The sequence below is a fragment of the Myotis yumanensis genome, unplaced genomic scaffold (assembly GCF_028538775.1).
Source record: "Myotis yumanensis isolate MYYU_CA2020_CCGP unplaced genomic scaffold, mMyoYum1.0.hap1 SCAF_1, whole genome shotgun sequence".
NCBI lineage: Eukaryota > Metazoa > Chordata > Mammalia > Chiroptera > Vespertilionidae > Myotis > Myotis yumanensis.
In genome coordinates this window covers 191,909,120-191,931,286 of record NW_027223752.1, presented here as the reverse complement: position 1 = coordinate 191,931,286, position 22,167 = coordinate 191,909,120, and the positions used below count along the sequence as shown (strand labels likewise).

Here is a 22,167-nt window from a genome sequence, read left to right as displayed (position 1 = left end):
AAAGTGCAGTAATATAGTACCTGAGGCTCTGTCATAAAGAGATTAGTACATTTGGGGAGCTACCAGTGGAAATTTTTAGGAGCCTTTAATGGAATACTATTTCTGTGATTTTTTACATTATTTAAATACTCTTCTCCCAAATCAGACAAATCCTGCAGGATATATACAAGGCAGCCATTAGGCACCAGAAAATCTTGGGGAAAGTTGTAAAAACAATTTTAAAAAACCATTAAGGTATTAATTAATTGTGCATATTTCATTGCTATTTGAAAGCATTCCAAAGAGCGAGTGCATTTTGAATGAAGATGTTTGAGTCTATACTTGGATCTGTTTCTTGTACTTTAACATAAGAAGACATTTGTGAAAGCTGTACCCTGCTAATGCAGTTTGGTATTTGAGAATGAGATGTACCAGAGCTCACATTTCATAAGGATGATTTCATCCTTGTTATGTGCTACTCCAAACATTGTAGTCTCAAGTGGATGCACAAAAGAAGGGCCAGTTTTCAGTAGCCACCATCACTATACTGACCTTACCATGCTTGAGAGAGCCACTGCCAGCCATCTACCTTTCCTCCCCTTGGCAAAATGCCAGAAGGAATGAAATCAGAACCTTGGCACACTTGGATGAATGATTACTGAACTCTGTACCAAATTTCTGATGTTAAAGGAGAGATAGATATCTGTACTCAGAAAGATGAGACAAAGAGAAGAAATAAGCTTTTAGCGTCCAGTGATTGAAGATTTGAAAAATAGTTACTGACAATTCAATTTACTTGGCTTTTAAACTGTGCCTGTTCATGCTGATTAGATACAAGCTGTCTGTTTCTTGTTCCTGGGGTTGGATAGCTTTCCATTGCCTTAATTTATTGCAAAGGAGAGGGTTTTCTGGGGCAGCTAAGCTAAGCTGCCAGTGATTTCCTGAACTACAACTCTTTATGATCATGGTATCTCCCCTGCCAGGTAAGTATGAACTACAACTCTTTATCGTAATTTTCTTGAAAATCATTTATGCTTTCGACCTGCCATTCCTCTTCTTAAAAGAAAACGTAATGCTACCTTTTTGGAAGGAGTGTTATCAAATAATCATTATATGCTTTCTTTAACTTGGACAAACACAGTATGTAAATACTGTTTCTTTTATCTAGAACTAAATTTACTTGCCTTGGGATGTTACATTTTGCCAAGTGAATACTGCCAAGTTGATTTTAGAAAAGTATAACAAATGTCAAAGAGAAGCTACTTGATTTCTTTTCACAATAATTCAGAGGGGAAGAAAAGAACATGGGTTTGAAAATGAATTGCTTTCTTTTGGAATTTTTGGTAAAATTTTCAAATTTCATATGTTAAAATTTAGAACTCAGAAGAAGAAACTATCAAGTCTGTTACCTCTTTGATTAGATTAACCATCTTTTCAGTGCTCTCTAGACTACTCTTCACAGAACATTTGCTGTGATTTGCATGTATTTGAGCCAGGAGCAGTGGGTTGTACAAAACAGCTTCAACATCACCATAAACTTCAGAGAAATCTTTTTTCTCACAACAAAGGCAGCTCTGTGCATGGCCTTAAGTTGGCCGCCTGGAAAATGACTGCCATCGACAACTGCCCAGTTAATGTGGATGTTAATGTTAATTTTCCAAGTTGGGAAACAGCATGCCTATTGTTAGGGGATAAAAACATGTGAGAGATTAGCAGTAAGCAACTTTATAAACAGCTAATTGAAGGAAGCTTGATTCAATAAGAGGGAAAATTGTGTGCTAGCTTCATTTATTAGTTTATTACCTCTGCTACTCAAGCTGGAAAACAAGGGAAAATAGATCTGGCTGATATTATTTCAGGGCTAATGAGAAAGAGAGTAATGCACAAAAGGATCTTGCCTGGAGAGATGTGTGCTGCATGTGAATGTTAGAGGAGCTATGTATATAAGGTATGAAATTACATTGCATTGTATGTTTTTTTTAATAGAATGAGTAAAACGTCCATTTATATGGAACATTTCAGTCCCGTGGCTTGCCATTATGAACTAAGGGTTAACTAAATGCAGTGTTTTAAATAGGAGATATAATTAGGAATATGAAAAAATAGGATTGGAAAGACATTTTTTGGTTATAAATATTATCTTGGTACTTATAATGATTTTCTCTTGGATTCGAAACAAGAATATTTAGATAGGCTGTATATTATTTTCTACATTATGATAAGTGCTATTTTCATTTTTAATAAAAAGCCAACAAAACATCCTTCTCATTTCCCTATTTCTAAGATTTTCCTAACTTCCTGATTCCACCTTAGAGTCATATAAAACCTAGCTTACTTTCTCTATTTCTTGCTTCCTTATTCTACCTTTAATGTGTGGGTAGGTAAGCAGTAAGAGGTGTGGTCAGGGAAACGTGGCTCGCTCCTCAGCTCTGGTTTCCTACCTCTCACCTTGCATCTTTACCAGTGGGGGCTGGGTGTACCATGGTAACAGGAAGGGTGATGGGGACCATAGTAATTGTCATTGTTTGTTTGGAAGCTTACCATGTGCCAGGTGTTGTGCATAGTGTCTCACGGGTCCTCATAATAATTCTGTAAGTAGGAGAACCACTGTTCTCTTTTTAAAGAAGAGCATGGGGCTTTAAGAGATTATGTAATTCTTCCCCCAAATCATTTAGTAAAGTAGCAGAGTCAGGGGACAGCAGCAGAAAAAGCACACTGGCGTTCCTGTTTTTTTTTGTGATGAAAATGGTAGGCTGAAAGGCCACCTCAGAGGTCTGACTGTATAACTCCCAGACCCATGGCTCCCTGGAAAATAGAAAACTCAAAAAAAGATTGGAGTAACTTGGAATAAATAGAATCTGAGGGTCCTGGTGAGGAAGCAATTAGGAAAGCTTGAGAAAGTCCAGAGCCCGGTTTAATTTATATGTCATTGAATATCAGGAGAATGATGAATGTGAGACTTCTTAAAACTTAATCTTTTTTTAGTAGCGTTTACCCTCTAGTTTCCCATCATGACTAGCAGTAGCAAACCATAGAAAACTTAAGAACAACTGATGCTTATTCCAGTGATAGAATTCTACAGTTTGGTGGGGTGGACCGAAACTTTGGTCTGAGGCAACAGTAGGCAGCCAGCACATTGATCCTGTCCCTGGGAATTTATACCAGACTAGAGGCCTGGTGCACAGATTCATGCACCGGTGGGGTCCCTCGGCCTGACTGTGGGGATCAGGCCGGAACCAGCTCTCCGATATTCCCCGAGAGGTCCCGGATTGCGAGAGGGCACAGGCCAGGCTGAGGGACCCCACCGGTGCACGATCGGAGCCAGGGACAGACCATGGGAAGGCTCCAGGGCATGTCTGGCCCATCTCACCCAGTCCCGATCAGCCAGACAACAGCAGCAAGCTAACCTACCGATCAGAGTTTCGGCCCCCTGGTGGTCAGTGCACATCATAGCACCTGATCAAATGGTCGAACGAATGGTTGGGCACTTAGCATATTAGGCTTTTATTATATAGGATAAGGGGTGTTCCTCCCAGTGGAAACTGGGAAGGATAGAGGAGGAGGAAAGGCAACCACTGGAGGACATCAGTGACAGTGCTGCTCCCTTATTCCCATCCTCCATCTGCTCCCTTATTCCCATCCCTCCATCCCACTGCCTCCTCCTTTTCTCTAGTTTGTGTTCTATCTAAATCAGTACATTCTACATTCTAAACAGTAGCCCTAGCCCTGGATGGTGTTTCTAAGTGGCTAGAGCATTGACCTGTGCACCAAAGGGTCACAAGTTCGATTCCTGGGCAAGGGCACATACTTGGGCTTGTGGGTTTGCTCCCTACCCCCTGTCAGGGCACGTGTGAGAGACAACCAGTCCATGTGTCCCTCTCAAGACAAATCAGTCACCCTCTCTCACCTTCCCTCCCTCCATCCCTCCCTCCCATCCACTCTCTCCCTCCCACCCACTCTCTTTGAAAAGCAATAGAAAAAATACCCTCAGGTGAAGGTTAACAAAACAAATAAATAGTAGCCCTACTTGCTACCTCTCACCTCATCCCAAGCCCCTTCCCCTCCAGAACCCTTGAAATTTGATTTTACATATTCCTAAAGTCCAAAAGTGGGGACTTTAGGAATAAACAGTTCTCAAATTGTCAGGGATTCAGGAGTTAGGGAAAAAGAAAAGAGAAGCTGTTTTAGAGTAAGACGGGAGTGGGCCTGGAATTGACAGGAACCAACATTATGGTTTAACAAAGTAATGGGGTGTTGGATGTGTTTAAATAGACCAGGAAAGAGGCAGAGTTCCTGTCTGGTTGGGCACAGAGTCAATAAGCGAAAGAGATGTATTTCTGACATCTCAAGTTGAGGTCCATAATACATTTCTCCATAGAAAAATAATATGTATTAGGTTAAATTTCTAGGCTAGCCTGCTGAAATAGAGTTAACTCAGAGAGAGCTCGAACTATAGGCTTTGTCATGAAAAAGGTCATCTTGGTAGAAAATAATGGGTCTTTAAATGAACTTTTGAATTAGGTCCCATTGATATGTGGGGAAATACCTGTAAATTAGAATAAAAGTTGGCCAGACTTTGGGATCTTATCATGGCTTACAGATATTCATTAAAAAAGAATTTACTCTTGAACATTGATAGCAGCACAGTTTGATTTTTATCCGTAATATTCGAGGCTCTGCTGCCACATTTTTTTTTTCTCTTCAGAGGCTTCTCACGGCCTGCTGACTGCTGTAGATAGCTGTGCTGGAAACTAGAGAGTCCCAACTGAGTTGGTCAGAAAAGAAACCTTTCTTTATAAAGTGCTAATTGCTCATGACTGCCAGGTGCAGTTTGTACAATAAGATTAAGTAGAATCAGACTTCATTTAGAATTTAGCCAAAAAGTTCTGCAGTCACTTTCATGAATGTTTTGATTACCGTGAATGCCTTTTTCATCTTACTATCAAGATTACCTGTTTGTTTATTTTTTAAAACCCAAATTGATATCCATTATAACAATGGCTTTGTATTGTTTAAATATTATTTGGGTTTGTATTCTTTAAAGTTGAAGAAAGATATGATGTGTGAAATACTGTGGATAGGAGCTTTGGGAGTCTGAATGAGTTTCCAGATAATCTAGAGACTGAACCTGAGCTTCCTATAACTGTCACCAGATTTATGTCACTCTAAAGAAAGATTCCGTCTTTGAGTGATATAGAAAGTTGATAAAATGCATGTATCAACAGTTAATGACTCAGTAAACTTTATAATTCTAGGAATCAATCATTCCTGATGAATTTGTATAGAGAAATTCATTTCTATCTTTCTGTTACCTTGGGCAAGAAAAGAGAAAAAACGAAAAGAAACTAATTATTTAAAAGGTGAGAAAAAGAACAGGAATTTCCTACACACACACACACACACACACACACACACTACAATCACAGTAAGCATGTAGTCTTTTTGCCAAAGCAACTTATGTTTGTCTTTTTCTGTAGTTAGGGCATTTCCCCCTATGTTTTGAATTAAATTTGTAAATTTGTAAGTGGCTTTCTTTCTGTTGCCTTTGTACTCACGGTGTAGGGGAAGAATCTAAAGACAGGTATTTGCTTTGGAAAGTCCAAAGGCATAAGTTCTTTTCGTTTTCTTACTGTCTTCCCTTCCCTTTCTCTTGCTTTTTTTTTCTTTATTATTTTTCTCTCTCTCTCCATCCTTTCTTTCATTCCTTTTATTGATGCTTTATTAATGTTGCATTTACCCTACATATCATAATTTTCACTTACAAATACAAATGTAAATAAGAACAAACTACTTTCAAGTAATTAAAAATATTTTAACCAAATGTTGATGGACTATTTTCAATTAAGTATATAGCTTGAAACAAATCTAAAGCTACAACTGACTAAAATTTATGGTTAAATCATATCCTCCCATAAGGCAATCATTTATCAAAGAAAAATAACACCCAATAATAGTTAAGTCCATTAAGAAAATTTTAGCATTTGTAACTGCAATATATTCTTTTTACTTCACTTACTGTCATTATTCTTAGTACTTATTTATCTTCACACTAGAGGAGAAGGACATACTGAGCCTGGTTTTCTTTTATTATTTTTTAAAAATTTTATTAAATTTATTGGGGTGACATTGGTAATAGGATCATTTAGATTTCAAGTGTATGATACAATATCTGTGTAATAGAGCCTGGTCCTTCTGAACTGTGACTCTGGGCATGGCAATCAGGGGCATAATTATCTGAGGTTACCCTGAAGATTTCTTCAGAGCCATTAGTCATTCCTAAAACTACTCTAGCCAATGCTTTTTCCTTTCTGGAAATGTCATTCATCACGTTATTTCCTCCAATCCCAAGCTCTCCATTCTCTGTAACACTTCTCAGGTGCTTCTTAAGTTTTGGAGAAATTATCCTACTCATAGGCTTGAAGCAAATTAGGTTATTTTACAATCCTTACTATAGGCCACAAAGTGATTATTGAGTAGTTAATTACCCTAATTTAAAAAAAAAAAGAAAACAGGTACAAAAAGAGACGAAGTGATTTATTAACAATCCCTGACATTTGTTTAGCACAGTGGACGGCAAACTGCGGTTTTTGCTCTCTGTCATATTATAAGTTTCTTGTATGGTGCATGTCACATAATAGGTAGTTAAGAATTATTTGTAGAGAGAATGACTGAAATAGCTGTGTAATGCAGCTTGTTTCCGTTTTCATCAAGATCAGTGCAAAAGCTGAAAGTGGAACAATAGAATCAATTTTCAGTCTCTCTCAGTGAACTTTTTTCCATTTAGGGTATTAACTTGTTCAAGCCATTTCTACCTTCGGACTTATACAAAAAAAGATACACACAAAAAGAGCAAAACCAAAAAACTTTTCTCATCACATGGGTGCTATCTTACTTGTTTCCTTTCCATTATAGATATTGAAAAAGTAGAGGTAGATTAGTGTTTGGGAACATGGGCTTTAGCCAAAAGACGAGGATTCAAGTTCCAGCTCTGTCACTTCTAGATGGATGACCTTGCTTCAGCTCTTAAAATGATAAAGTGAGGGAAGTAATTCTTTATAAGGTTGCTTTGAGGATCAAATGATAATATATGTGCTTAGAACTATGCTTGGTACATATTCAGTAAATGTTAACAGTGATTATTGTTGTTATCAGTGAAATAAGTCAGAGAAAATGAATACCGTATGATTTCACTTATGAGTGGAATATAAAAAAACGAAACAAATAGACAAAAGAAGACAAAACCAAACTCATAGACACAAAACAGATTGGTGGTTACCAAAGGGGAAGGGCATTGGACATGGGCAAAATGTGTCAAGGGGATTCATTGTATGGTGAAAGAGGTTAACTGGACTTGTGGTGGTGATCACTTTGTAGAGTATACAAATATCAAATTATTATGTTGTACACATGAAACTAATATAATGTTATAGACAAATTTACCTCAGTTAAAAGAAAAGAAGATAGCAAAACAAAGCATTAAAAAAAGGTGTCAGACCCATTTATGTAATCAACTCTTCTTACATATAAGAGGGACTACCCCTTTTAGTTTTGCTTCCCTTTTTTTAAAAGCAAAGATTTCCTGTTCCAGAAGGGAGTAGGATTAAATTAAAGGGCATGAAGTTATCTTCAGTTTCCTTTTAAGTTTGAATGATGTTCTGACAATAGTTACTTCATGGGGGTTTCCAGCTTTGGGAAGAGTTAATAACTAAACTCTTGATTATATTAGCCATGCCCAGGGACAGAGTTTTGCTTTGTTCTTCATGTTATGTCAAAATTTCACCTTTTTTCATAGTGTTCTTCTATGTATTTAAAAAAGAAATGTTCAGGGCTACAAGTAAAAATTATTCTTCCTTTTATTCCCCTCTTTCTTAGGAAGGCATCCCTTCCACAGGCCTTTCCAATCAGATCCTTTCTACCCTTGTTTAGTGTCCTTAATCCACAAGGTCCATGCAATTTTGGATATCTTACAGCTGCTAAGTAAATGAAAATTGCTTATTTTCTGTCTCCTTTAAAAGCCTCTTTTCTTCCTAAATCTACATTAATTAATCAATTTTATCTTGTATGGAGAAAAAATGCAGATGAAAATATAGCTATTGCTTCAACTACTCTTAAAAATAAAATCTTAATAAAAATGTATATGGCCATTATATAGATAATAATGAAGATAATTAAATTATCCATGGTATAAAAAAGGAAATACACAGAGCTGCTTTTTTTTACTACTGGAAGAGAAGCAAGTTTGGATGGAAGGAAGTAATGAACTAGAAGGGTGTGGAGAATAAATGAATGAAGGAGTGATGGACTGGATCTGGCTTGACACTATTAGAGTCTCTATCTGTGCATCTAGCATAGGAATTGGATCAGCCTGCTCACTACATGTTGTCCAGTCCTTTCACTGCCAAGACTTTAATGAAGCTTAGCTATAAATCCTTTCTTACCTCCACTATACCTTGTGGCATGTTATAGTACATCAGCACGGTAAGGACACAAATATATAGCCAAATGGTTTCCTAGAAATTTCTGACAAAAGAGGTAGAGGTTTCAGGTGTTAATTCCACCTCCAATCTTGCAATTTTAGTCATTGTCATTGTTATCACAGAAAGGTTTAAATGGTATTTGAAGGACTTTTTACCTCTCTGACGTCATCATCTACTATACTCTTCACTCACTCACCCTTAATCACATTTACCTCTGAGCCATCCTGGTTTTCCTCAGACATGGCAGGAAGGCTCCGTGTTCTATCTAGCCACACATGTAATTTTAAAATTTCTGGTATCCACATTTAAAAAGATAAAAGAAGCAAATGAAATTAACTTTATTAATATATTGTATTTAACCCAATATATTTAAAGAAGATGTTTTACTTTTTTTCTCCTTACTATGGTGTTTGAAATCTGTATTACACTGATAGCACATCACATTTGGACACTGAATTTTATCAGAGATAACTTGATCTTTATTTAGATTTTACAAAATCCATAGTTGTGATGTAGATTCATGTACCTGAGTTGATCCAAACATACTTAAATTTTTAAAAATAGCCGAACCGGTTTGGCTCGGTGGATGGAGCGTCAGCCTGTGGACTGAAGGGTCCCAGGTTCGATTCCGGTCAAGGGCATGTACCTTGGTTGCGGGCACATCCCCAGTGGGGGGCGTGCAGGAGGCAGCTGATTGATCTCTCTCATCGATGTTTCTAACTCTCTATCCCTCTCCCTTCTTCTCTATAAAAAATCAATAAAATATTTAAAAAAAATAAATTTTTAAAAATAAGTCAAGATAACAGTTTTTAAATGTAAATGAAATGAAATAAAGTACAATTAAATATTGAGTTCCTGCCCTGTTTCTGACCCCAGACCAAAGGGTTTTGGGTTCAACTCCCTGTCAAGAGCATATACCTGGGTTGCCCATTTGATCCCTGGCCCTGGGCGTGTGTGGGAGGCAACCTAATGATGTATCTCTCTCTCTCTCTCCCTCTCTCTCTCTCTTTCCCTCCCTCCCCCCTCACCCTTCCATTCTCTTTCAAAAAAAAAAAATCAATGGAAAAACTCTTTGGATGAGGATTGACAAAAAAATTATTAAATGAATGAATCATTATTAAAACTTGTTGAAAATATTAATATATGTATATATCTACATACTAGATTCTAATATAATTCAGAGTTAAAAGCATCATTAACCAATGCTTCTTAAATGCATCTTGGATATATTTTTGTACTTTATGCTATTTTAAGCTGGAAGTAGGGAGAAAGAAATGAGTACAAAAGAAGCTTATAAGCTAGGTAGGAAGGCAAGATTCACAAGAAGAGAAAATATGAAAAAATGCTGCATTCTGTTGCAAAACTAGAGAATTGGCTTAAAATATAGTACCTCTGCTTGTACTACATGCATTCCTTTGAGAATTTCCAATAAGTACTTATGTATTTATATATCATTAACTATTTGATAGAGACTTGAGGAACATGAGAAATAGGAAAACTAATAGTATTACAAACCTATAATTGCAAACTAGTTGATACATGGAATCTAATGAACAAAATAAACTGAACAGACTGACAGAGGTCAGAGGGGAGGGGGAGGGGTAGACTGGATGAATAAGGTAAAGAGATTAGGCAAGGAACATAACATGTATATCCCATGGACAGACAGCAGTGTGGTGAGGGCTAGAGGGAGGGAAGGTGTGATCTGGATGGAGGTAGGCAAAAGGTGGGGAGGAAATGGGGACATCGATAATGGTGACAAGAATGAAAAAAAAACTAGTTGAAAACAATTACAATGAAGGAGAATCATTTCAGTTCTAAAAATTAAATTTAGCTAAGATGGCCTTTTTAAGAAATGATGGTGGAACAAGTGGACATCCACATGCAAAAGCATGGATCTAGTCATAGACCTTACACCCTTTACAAAAATTAACTCAAATTGGATCATAGACCTAATAGTAAAATGTAAAACTATAAAACTCCTAAAAGATAATATGAGACAAAACCTACATACCTTGGGTATGGTCATGATTTTTTATTTTATTTTTTTACTTATTGATGAAAGAAAGAGAGAGATTGAGAGAGATTTGTTGTTCCACTTATTTATACATTCATTGGTTGATCTTGCATGTGCCCTGACTAGAGGATTGAACCTTCAATCTTGGCATATGAGGACTAGACTCTAACTGAGCTATGTGGCCAGGGTGGTTATGATTTCTTAGATATAATACTAAAGGCACTATCCATGAAAGAAATAATTGATAAGCTGCACTTCACTAATATTAAAAACTTCTCTGCAAGAAAACAATGTTAGGAGAATGAGAAAGAAAAGCCACAGACTGAGAGAAAAGGCACATCTGATAAAGGACTGTTATCCAAAATATACAAAGAACTCTTAAAAATCAACAATAAGGAAACAAAAGAAAACCTGATTTAAAGGGGGCCATAGCCTTAACAGACACGTCACTGAAGAAGATATACATATGGCAAATAAAGTATATGAAAAAACGCCCTACATCATATGTCCTCAGGGAAGCGCAATATCATGATTCCCAGCTTTCTCATTTTAAATTTGTTACCGTCACCAGACAGTATCTTGAGGCTAAGAATTCTGTCTTAAAAATTTTTAATGTCTCTCACCTCATGGAACACATAGCAGCCAATATTTGTGAATTACTTGTTTGTGTAAACCTTGTGTGCACTTAAGGTTCAGGTTACCATAATCAGAGGAAGAATGAAGTATAGATCACATTCACTTGGCTTTAGTTTCCATCCAGCACCTAGGAAAATACCCACTGATAACAGTGCTTCCCACTTGCAAGTGTTCCTCTCACAATGGTGAAGAAATAACGTTAACTTATAAATAGCAGAGCATTGACATTGAACTCTATGGTCTGGCACATGGTGGACAACCCAAGTACTTTTCTGAGTAAATATTTGAGTGAATGAATGAATTACTACCTTTGCAGAATCATATGGATACAGAGAATCCCACAGAAATCTAACGTCTGGAGTAACCTGTATAATCCGTCATTCAAGAATGACCTTTGCGGAGAATTCTGGGGTTGTTGACTCCTGTATGCTGGGTTCTTGTATCTCTTTTTTCTAGAGAATATCTTTAAAGTATCTTTTCTAGATTAGTAAATAGCTTTTTTCTTCTGAAGTGCTTCATGAACACAAGGGGGCCTCTAATTTTACTAATGCCATATTTCAGTTCTTGGTTTTCTACCTTAATTGGTGTCAACATTATTCTCAGTCAGAAGTTCTATTTATAGTCCACTGAACCAGAATCTTGCTTTGCATGTTTTGGAAGTCTCCTGAAAGGATAGAATGTCATATGCCCTTATTGCTTTTCCTCAGAGGTGGTTTATTATCCAAAATCAATGACTAGTATATGAGAAACCAAATCTTCAACACTTTCCATGGGCCATTCATACTTGGTTTAATGATGTCTGCCTAGAACAGCGATTTTCAAATGGTGTGCCACAAACACTTTCGAAACATGCAATACCTGACTATTTAGTCAGGAGCACTGACCTCTTCCCAGATGGTCAAATAAAAACAGCCAACACAACAATAGCCATCTGATGTGAATGAATAAAAATTATACCTATTTTTTTTCAGATAAGCCAAAAAATATATTTTTGGTATGCTGCGGATTCTTACTACTTAGTTTATGAATGCCTTGAGATGAAAAAGATTGAAAATCACTGGCCTAGAGTGTTTTAAGTGCTCAATAAAATGATTCTCTAAATAGTTTTTAAAAAATTGTTCCACAGTAGACTCAGTTACTTTATTTTTGTGGTGAATATTTGTGGGTTGGACTCTGATGCTTTGCTTTAGATTTTTTGAGAACCAATCAAATTATCCGATTTAAATAAAAACTAACATAAAGGCTGACTACAGATTTCAATGTAGTAAAAAATTTTCTGGAGTGAAATTTAGAGCTGCAAAAGAGATTTATAAGATAATAGCAGGTTACCTAAGAACAGTTGCAATTCACTTGGCTTTAGCTTCCATCAGCACACAGGGAAACAGTTATTGGATAATTTAGTTTCCCACTTTCAGGTGCTCCTGTCACCATGGTGATGAAAATAAAACTAATGTACAAATATTAAAGCATTGGCATTGAATACTATGGTCTGGCACATAGTGTTGTATGTGAGCTTGTGACTGAGTGTATCTGTTTGTAACAGGGTCTGTTTGTTACATTTTTGCTAAGACCTAGAGGTATACTAGTATACTTTTAAGTAATAGTTCCTCTAAGTGTTCAGTGAGGCCCAAATTAAATTTCCAGTGCCCTGAAACAGGACACCTTATCTGTCACTGGAAAGTCCCTATGAGTAAAGCTGCTTCCCAAGGAAGTGGACATTAGATCTAAAAAAAGTCAAGTTGTTGCCCTTAGGTCCTGAGCATGCTGATACTGTTCCTGCTAATGTTTATCCAGGAAATCTTAAGCCTAGTAATGCTACTGACTTTCTTTCTTCCCTCTCTCCATCCCTCTCTTTCCTTCTTTTTTAAACATTTATGAAGTGCCTATAGTGTGAAAGACATACTAATGATGCTAGGAGATGTGACAGTATGCTAACATATATCATGAGTGACATATGAGAAATTTCTAAAGGAGTATATTTTGAAATACCATACCTCCCACACTTTAATAAACCCACCCCACAAATATACATATACACTTTGAAATCATTGCCATAGAGACCCATTTGCCTTGATAAGAATGTATTTGTCTCTTTCACTGCAATAGAAAAAGAGGTTGAGAATTAAAGCCTAGAGCTTTAAAAATCTACCAACAAAAACATGTTCACAAGCATGGTAATATATTACCTTACATTTATTATCTATTGAATGTTATAGGGCTAATATTCTGTATAAATACTTCATAGATATGCTTTTCATTCCCAGCTATAAAGTCTGTTCTGTCTTTATGCTGATCACCTTTAAGAGTAAATTCAAGGGCAGGAAAAATTAGATTATGCCAGAGAAAGTTGGTCCATAGGATAGAGGAGAAGGAAATAACATATAGGAAGTACCCCAAACAAGAACTGGGAGTAAAAGAATTGATTCCAGAACAGAAAGAAAAAGGAGAAGGGGGAAAGACTAGACTCCTGTGCCCTGGCTCCCATAGTCTGAAACCCTGGAAAAAATTGATGTAGCAGTTTAGAAACAACCCAATATATTTCAGGAAATCCCTGAGCAGTGGAAATTGTTTTCTTGCCTCTCCTTAGGCCATGTTCAAGGTCTCTTAGAAAAGCAACATGTCTAATGTGGGACCACCTAGGCAATAAGTTGGAAATAGCAAAATAGCAGAATGAGCTGGGACTAGACATAGGTCCCTCTCCAGTTTTCTGTAAAATCAAGGAAGTTTTCTGGAAAATCAAGGTTGTTGCGGTGGAATTCCTAGGTTTTGCTTTGGGCCTAATGAAGGTAACTGGGGTACAAACCAGTTAATCTATAAGATGTTCAGCAAGGCCAAGGAAGCTCATCTAGGATTTGTGGGAGGACCACCTACTAAGGGGGGAGGACATAGAAATTATCCTTTAGAATGCCCTATGCCAGGAGACTGTGGTGGGGGAATTTACCAATTGAGCATTCAAAATCTGTATAGAACACTAAATTACTGAACCCGTAATTAAATGTCACCATTGCTGGAGACCAGACTAACAGCTAGAGCTAGCAGAAAACAGACCACAATTTTCCCCAATAGCAGAATACCACAATGTAGATGAAGAACCACATGCAAAAAGGAAACTGTAATTCTCTATATTGGAAATCAATTTAGTTCACAGACCCTCTTGTGCACTAAAGGTAGATACATTAATCTTGCCAATTAAAATTTAGTCACTTATGAGTTGAAACAGCCTTCTTTAAGTAATTTAAAAAAATGTTTTTATTGATTTTAGAGAGAGGAAGGGAGGCAGAGAGAGAAACATCGATGTGTTGCCTCCCTGTTTGAACTCATTCCTGGGCATGCGCCCTGATTGGGAATCAAACTGGCAACCTTTGGTGCCAGTGCTCAACCAACTGAGCCACACTGGCCAGGGCTAAGTAAATATTTAAATGCATAATTCTTTTCTCCATTTCCCCCCCTCTGTCCTTCCAAAGAGCAATCTGTAGAGGTATCATGTTCTCGTGCTGACCTCTAGTGGCCACTGGCCTTCAGTGAAATGTCTGATTCTGCTTGGTCTTTTTTTAAATCTTCACCAGAGGATATTTTTTCCATTGATTTTCAGAGAATGGATGAGGGAGGGAGGGAGGGAGGGAGGAAGGGAAGGAGAGAGAGAGAGAGAGAGAGAGAGAGGGAGAGAGGGAGAGAGAGAGAGAGAGAGAGAGAGAGAGAGAGAGAAACATTGATTGGTTGCCTCCTGCACACAGAAACCGAGGTGCATGTCTGGGGGCCAGCACTCTAACCACTCTAACCACCGAGCCAAACCAGCCAGGGCCCTGCTTGGTCTTTGGATGATGGTAATTTATATTCACTGCTGTCATGTCTTACTTTAGCCTCCAGTCCAGCCTTGGGCAAACTACGGCCCTCGGGCCGGATGCGGCCCATTTGAAATGAATACAACTAAAAAAAAAAAAAGATCGTACCCTTTTATGTAATGATGTTTACTTTGAATTTCTATTAGTTCACACAAACACTCCATCCATGCTTTTGTTCCGGCCCTCCGGTCCAGTTTAAGAACCCACTGTGGCCCTCAAGTCAAAAAGTTTGCCCACCCCTGCTCCAGTCTCTGTGATACATGATACATGTACTTTGCATTATCTTATCACAACTATAAGCTCCTTTGGCTCTTTCATGCCTCTTTCAGCCTCTTCCATGGGCCATTGAAACATTTCAGATGCTTACAGTGGTGGTCTTTAAATTGAGATATAAATAACTCTGGGGATACACCAAGACATTCCAAGGAGTATGTGGACAAGGTTGTTGTTTTTTATTACTTTAAAAAATCAGATGTATGTAGGTATAATTTATATAAATAAAGTCCACCAATTTTAAGTGTACAATTAAGTGTAACTTTTGACAAATGTACATCATGTAACTACCATACAGTTATGATACAAAGCATTACATCACATTCCAAAAAGTTCCTTCATGTTCTTTGTAGTCAATCTCCTCCCTCAACCCAAGGCCATGGCCATCACTGATCTGCTTTCTGTCACTAAAATATAATTTAAATATTATCATACAGTATATAACCTGTTGTGACTGAATTTTTAGCATAATGCTTTTGAGATTCATCCATGATGTTGCATGTATCAACATGGCATTATTGAGATATAATTCAGATACCATAAAATTCACCCATTTAAAGTGTATGAGTTAGTGTTTTTTAGCATACTTATTGAATTATGCAATAACCACTACAGTCAGTTTTAGAACTTCTGATCTAAAAAAGGAAGTTTGTTTCTTTTTATTGCTAAATAGAATTCTATTTGTTTTTCCATTGACCAGTTGATAGAAATTTGAGTTATTTCTATCTTTTGATTATTATGAGTCAAACTGTTATGAACATTTGAGTATAAGTCTGTGTGAACATATGCTTTAATTTCTCTTGGGTAAATATATAGGAGTAGGATTGTTGGGTCGTATTGTAAATATATGTTTAACTCAATAAAATCTGTCAAATTGTTTTCAAAAGTAACTGTACTATTTTTCACTTCCACTAGCAATGTGTGAGAGTTTCAGTTGCTCATTCACATCCACATCAGCATTTGATGTTGTCAGTCTTTTAAATTATAGCCATTTTAATGGGTATATCATGGTTTTAATTTACATTTACGGATGCCTAATGATGTTGAACATCTTTTCTTGCTTTGTCACTCATACATTTTCCTTGGTGAAATGTCAAGTCAAATCTTTTGCCCACACCAGTCATTAAAATCAGTCTTTTCCAGCCCTGCCAGCGTGGCTTAGTGGTTGAACGTTTCACCTATGAACCAGGAGATCATGGTTTGATTACCAGTTGAGGGCCGATTCCCAGTGTGGGGCATGCAGGAGGCAGCTGATCAATGGCTCTTTCATCATTGATATTTCTATCTCTCTCTCCCTCTCCCTTCCTGTCTGAAATCAGTAAAAATATATTTTAAAAAATCAGTCTTTCCCTTGCTTGGAAAAGCTACAGTGTTGATTCAATTCAATTTTACCTATGCCACATTTACTCATGGAACTAAATGTAGCTGGAGAAAAATACATTGGCTTCATTTTGAACTCAAGTAGGCCCTCAATGTAGCCCAGCAATCATACTTCATTTACTCTTCTACTTTTCTAGATGACAATTCTAGAACAGAATCAATCTAGAATTGATTCTTCTCCAATATCATCAAATCTCTACCAGTTTAACTATCATCTTTTGTTATTAATTTTTAAAATATATTTTATTGATTTCAGAGAAGAAGGGAGAGGGAGATAGAAACATCAGTGATAAGAGAGAATCATCAATCAGCTGCCTCCTGCATGCCCCCTACTGGGGACTGAGCCCACAATCCAGGCATGTGCCTTGACCAGGAATCAAACTGTGACCTCAACCAACCATTGGCCAGGCTATTCTGAATTTTTTTCAGAGAAACTTGATACAATTAGAAAAGAATCCTCACCATCACAATCACTACTTTGCAACATCAGTCAATATGCTATGCCTTCCCTCTTATTCTGATCTAAGGCCATCTTATCTACTTGTATTCTAGGTCCTACACCCTTTTGCCTAGTCAAGGACATTGATCCAGTATTTCTCTTTTCTCTTTCCTATATTATCAATTCTCCCCTCCTTCTCCTAAATTACCAATTTTCATCCTCTCTACCGAATCATTATTCAAACATGCTATTATTTACCATCTTTAAAATTTTTTCTCTTGTATCCTCTTCTTTATTTTTCCTCTAACCCTTCCATTAAGCTACTGCCACATTGTTTTTCTCTCCTTTACAGAAACACTTTTTGGAAGAGTTCAGTATTTCTCCAATTCCTTTTCTTTCCATTCTCAGGCCATTTCAACCAGGCTTTCATTCCCACTGTTCCATTACAATTGCTCTTATCAAGGCTGTTAATATCTTCCACATTGTTAAATCCACTTATCATTTCCCTGTCCTGATCTTATTTGACCTAGCAGAAACATTTGACACTTTTTATCTTTTCTTTCTCTTGGAAATGTTTTCTTTACCTGACTTCTAGGACATCCATTACACAGAGTCTTCTCTATTTTAGTCATTGACATCTTTATCCTTCTAGTTATTCAAGCTAAAAATCTTGGAATTATTCTTTACCTCTCTCTCTCTTGCAGCCCACATCCACTCTGTCAGTGCATCCTACCGCTTCAATCTTAAAATTATATTCTGAAGTTAAGTCCAAACATTTTTATTATGTAAGAAATTGGTATCACTATTGATCATTTCCATTTACTTTTTAATAAATTGTCATCTTTTTGAAAATATATTAGCTTTTTAGAACCCACAAATACTTTTTCTTACCATATTTGAAAATATGGTTAATTTAATCTTCAAAAGGAGTGTTTTTTAACAAACTCAAAGACAACCACACACATACATATACCCTCCTCACCTTTACTGCTACCATCATTGTTTGAGCCACCACAATTTCTACTAAGACATCTTACCAACACCCCTCTGACTATATATCCTACTATTCTTCTCTTACCTATTTGTTCCATCCATATTGGCCTGCTTGAATTCCCTCTCTCTGACCACTCTTCCAGCACAGTCTTCATGGCTGATCTCCCCCATTTCTTTCAAGACTTTGCTCAAATGTAACCTTTTCAATGAGTTATCCCTAACCATCCAATTTAAATTGCAAACTCTCCATGCACTCCTAATCTTCCTTGTACTACTATTTTTTTAAAGGAGTATTTACTATATTTTAACATACTTATGTAATTTACTTATTTATTTTAGTTGTTATTTGACTGCCTCCTCCCACGAGAATATAAATTTGACAAGGGCAAGATGTTTATTTTGTTCACTGTTATACCCCCAGTACCTCGGAAAAACAGTGCTGGGAACATTGTGAGGACTCAAATATTTGTTGAATGAATGATATCAAGAGTTTTAAAATGGAAGAAAATAGGAATGGAACAAAGGCATATTGGGAATAAACAAGGCAAAACTTGCTTTGAACTTCACACAGTGTTTATTATGTTCTTTCGGGTGAATTCAGTCTTTTGGGTGATAGATGAATCTAGTAGATTTGAGAAGGCCGAAGATGGGGAAATCCCACCACCGCATTTCCTGTAGGCCCACATGCCTGGGACATACAAGCAAGTCAGCATGAGCATAGGCCTGAAAACCTGTGCATACATTCTTTTTCCTTCTAACTAAACTCCATTTTTTAAAAATGATACTATTTCTAGGATTTTATTTAGTGTATTTAATCTTTTAAATTGCTTAGCCAGTGAGGTAAGAGAGGTTAGAGGTTTTGAAGAGTTTGAAGAGTAGAGATGAGATGGGTTTTTATAAAAGTGGATGCACTTTATGATAATTTAAAATGTTTCATTGAGTAATATATATGTGTATACACACACACAGAAAAATACACATAAGTATATAGGTTAGTGAATTTTCACAAACTGAATATCAATGTAATCAATATCCAGAACCAAAAACAGAACCTAAGTAGCATCCCAGGTTCTTCCTTGTGCCTATTCTCTTCCAGTTACTACGTCCCACTAAGAATAACCACTGTTCTGACATCTAAGGCCATAGATGTGTTTGTCTGGTTTTGTACTCCATGTAAATTAAATCATGTAGTATATGCACATGTGTGTCTTTTTTTTTTTAATATATTTTATTGATTTTTTACAGAGAGGAAGGGAGAGAGATAAAGAGTTAGAAACATCGATGAGAGAGAAACATCGATCAGCTGCCTCCTGCACATCCCCTACTGGGGATGTGCCCGCAACCCAGGCACATGCCCTTGACCGGAATCGAACCTGGGACCCTTCAGTCCGCAGGCCGACGCTCTATCCACTGAGCCAAACCGGTTTTGGCCACATGTGTGTCTTTTAATCATAATTTTGCTTATGAGATTTATCCACATTTGTTATGTGTCATTAGAGGTTATTGCTTTTAATATAAAAAAATCCATTGTATAATATATCACAATTTATCCATTCTACTTTTGATAGGTGTTTGGATGACTTACAGTTTGGGGCTGTTATGAATAGAGCTACTATCTAATACATTCGATTAATGTATTTTGATGTATATATGCATTAATTTCCTAGGACACTCAAATTTTTTTTATCCAGTCAGTGAACTCTGAGTATTCTTCAGCATGTTGTCAATATATTCACTATGTGTACTTCACTCAGATGAGAGTTACAGTTGCAGGTATTGTTACCAAATCCTTCCCTTCTTAGTGCTGTCACTAGACTTTGTCTATACTTAAGATTCTTAACATGTATTCTGATTAAGTATACATATTCATATCTTTTATTAGATTGTGAATGCTTCTCAGTACTTTGTTGTGCTTGCTTGTGTATCCCAGCATCTGGCACAGTACCTGAAATGCAGAAAGCTGGTTGAATGAATGGTGATAACCATCGTCATTGCCAGCAGTTAACACAGCAAGTCCCCTTAGTTATGTGAACCATCTAGCTCGGGTAAAGTCTTGCTTTAGTTTGACATCTCAGGGTCAAAGGGTTAGGAATGGGAAGTGATCACTCTCTGAGAAGCCCAACACTAAGGGCTCAGAACTGAACACGCTGTGTGGTTAGAGGGAATTGCTGTGGCTTTACAAGCCTCTTGGAGATTTCATGTGTTAACAGCAGTGATTCCAAGGGATAGTGTGGGGGCCAGATATAAATAGCAGAACACAAATGGGGTAATGTGCCACTGCCAAGCTACTGCTGGGGGTGTTTATAAAAAGAAAAGCATTCCCTTCTCAGCTCTCACTGTCAACAACCTCCCATTCTGAAGACACGCTCACAACAGAGAGTGGGGAAACAGTTTGAGACCTAGCATCATTTAAATCTCCACAAGCAGAAAAGCCAGGTAAACATTTTTACTTATTTACACTCAGACTACAGCAGTGAAGAATTTAAAACAAAAACAAAACCTGGTTTCCTAGCTTTCTTGGCATATACTGCTTTGTGACAGTTATTTGCCAAGTCTTACAGACTGAATCTTTTTTGGAAAGGGAAGTTTAACACAAAAGTGGCATGTTTGATATTATATTTTAATATCTTTGGTGAAACAGATAGCTCCTAAATAAAGGCAGGGACCTAGGGCCAAAGGGAAGACTATCTTCTTTTCTCTGCCTTCATCCCCATATTCAGATGCCAGGATATGGTGATGGGTACATAAAATAGAGACTTTAGTTCTGTAATGTTAAGTGTATTATAAGTGTGTGGCAGGAGCTGTAGACCACCTTTAATGGGTCATTTATTGACTCTGGGACAGCTTCAGCCCTTAGGGCCACTTGCCCTCCTACTTACCCCTTTAGTCTCGTAAACACTGTGATGAATATTGGGCATTCAGCCAGCAGAGTTGTATAATCTTATTAGAATTGCTGCCTACCCAGTTCCTTCTTATTCTCAATCCTGCCTTCAGAAAGTTATGCAAGACACTTTATCCGTGGGCTTCTCTTGAATGTGAATATTGGGGAGAAGGAGGTACCCGTGGATAACCTTCTGCTTTGTACCACTACTGGCTTCATCATCTCCATTATCCCCAAATGGGGATGACTTGATTTGCAAAGAGGATAGAAGAGTGGATGATGTGCATGGTCTCTAACCCCTGGAGAATTCTTAGAAACTGGGAGTTGGGAGACCAAGTTTGAAACGTTTTTGTTTTTGTTTTTGTTGGTGTTAATTTCCTGAGTATGCTGAGAGATGTGTTGATAGCGAGAAAATATGAGCACCAGTGACTATGGTGGGAGAGACAACATATCTAGAGAAGAATGGAAATGGATAGATTTAATCTTGAGCAAATTGCTGAAGTTCTCTTGAGTTTTTGTTTCCTCATCTGTAGAATGCAGGTGTTAGACGAGCAGACAAAATCCAGGCCCTTCCAGCCATTGGAATTTATTGGTAATCACTTCCTGACCATCATGATACCTACTTCCACCCAAATGAAAATATGTATAGTGGATAGTGCTCTACTTCGGTAAGTCTCTTTTTTTAACGTCTATTAATTTGGGATTTCTTCATTTTAATTTAGAAGAGAAAAATGAAGACAGGACATTTTAAAATGGTCACCATGCTGCTGTCAGCTGTGATTCTAATGAATATCTTCCAGGTAATGTTAGAAATGGGAAGTACGTGGTCATTGGACTAGGAACTCTTGATATAACATTACCTAAGGCATCTGTGTGGTTCATAATGCAAATGAGAGCAGATAGAATATATAAATCAGTTTTTCATATTTTCATTTTACACACTTGATACATGTTAATTATAGAAGTTTGAAAAAAATTAAAATTAAGCAAAAAGAGGAGAGTAAAAATCATCCACAATCTCTCTACTCAGAGGGGAAAGACTCTTAATTTGTTGGTGTATAGTCTTGGCTTCTCTCTCTCTCTCTCTCTCGCTCTCTCTTTAATTTACAAAATGGGTTCATACAATACATATGTTTTTTGCCTTTTTAAGTTAATACTGTGCTATAAATGTCTCTCTGGATCATTAAATATTCTGGAAATATGTATTTTTTTTCAAATAAGATGACACTGCAGTATTTGGTTACATGTTT

At 37.1% G+C, this 22,167-nt stretch overlaps 1 protein-coding gene across 10 annotated transcripts in view; it reads left to right on the top strand.

Annotated features, from left to right (window-relative positions):
• Nucleotides 1–22,167, top strand: part of ART3 (ADP-ribosyltransferase 3 (inactive)) — a 109,169-nt gene that overhangs the window by 60,207 nt on the left and 26,795 nt on the right. For 4 of the 10 annotated variants that reach the window (XM_070394681.1, XM_070394673.1, XM_070394675.1 and 1 more), the window contains exons 1-2: nt 20,372–20,472; nt 21,640–21,717. In XM_070394681.1, the coding sequence (XP_070250782.1) occupies nt 21,649–21,717 (69 nt within the window). In that variant the 5' untranslated portion in view covers nt 20,372–20,472; nt 21,640–21,648. Of the gene's footprint in view, nt 1–661; nt 963–1,808; nt 1,928–20,371; nt 20,473–21,033; nt 21,093–21,117; nt 21,586–21,639; nt 21,718–22,167 lie in introns of those variants that run through there. The other 6 variants (XM_070394646.1, XM_070394655.1, XM_070394649.1 and 3 more) reach the window with 6 other exon arrangements.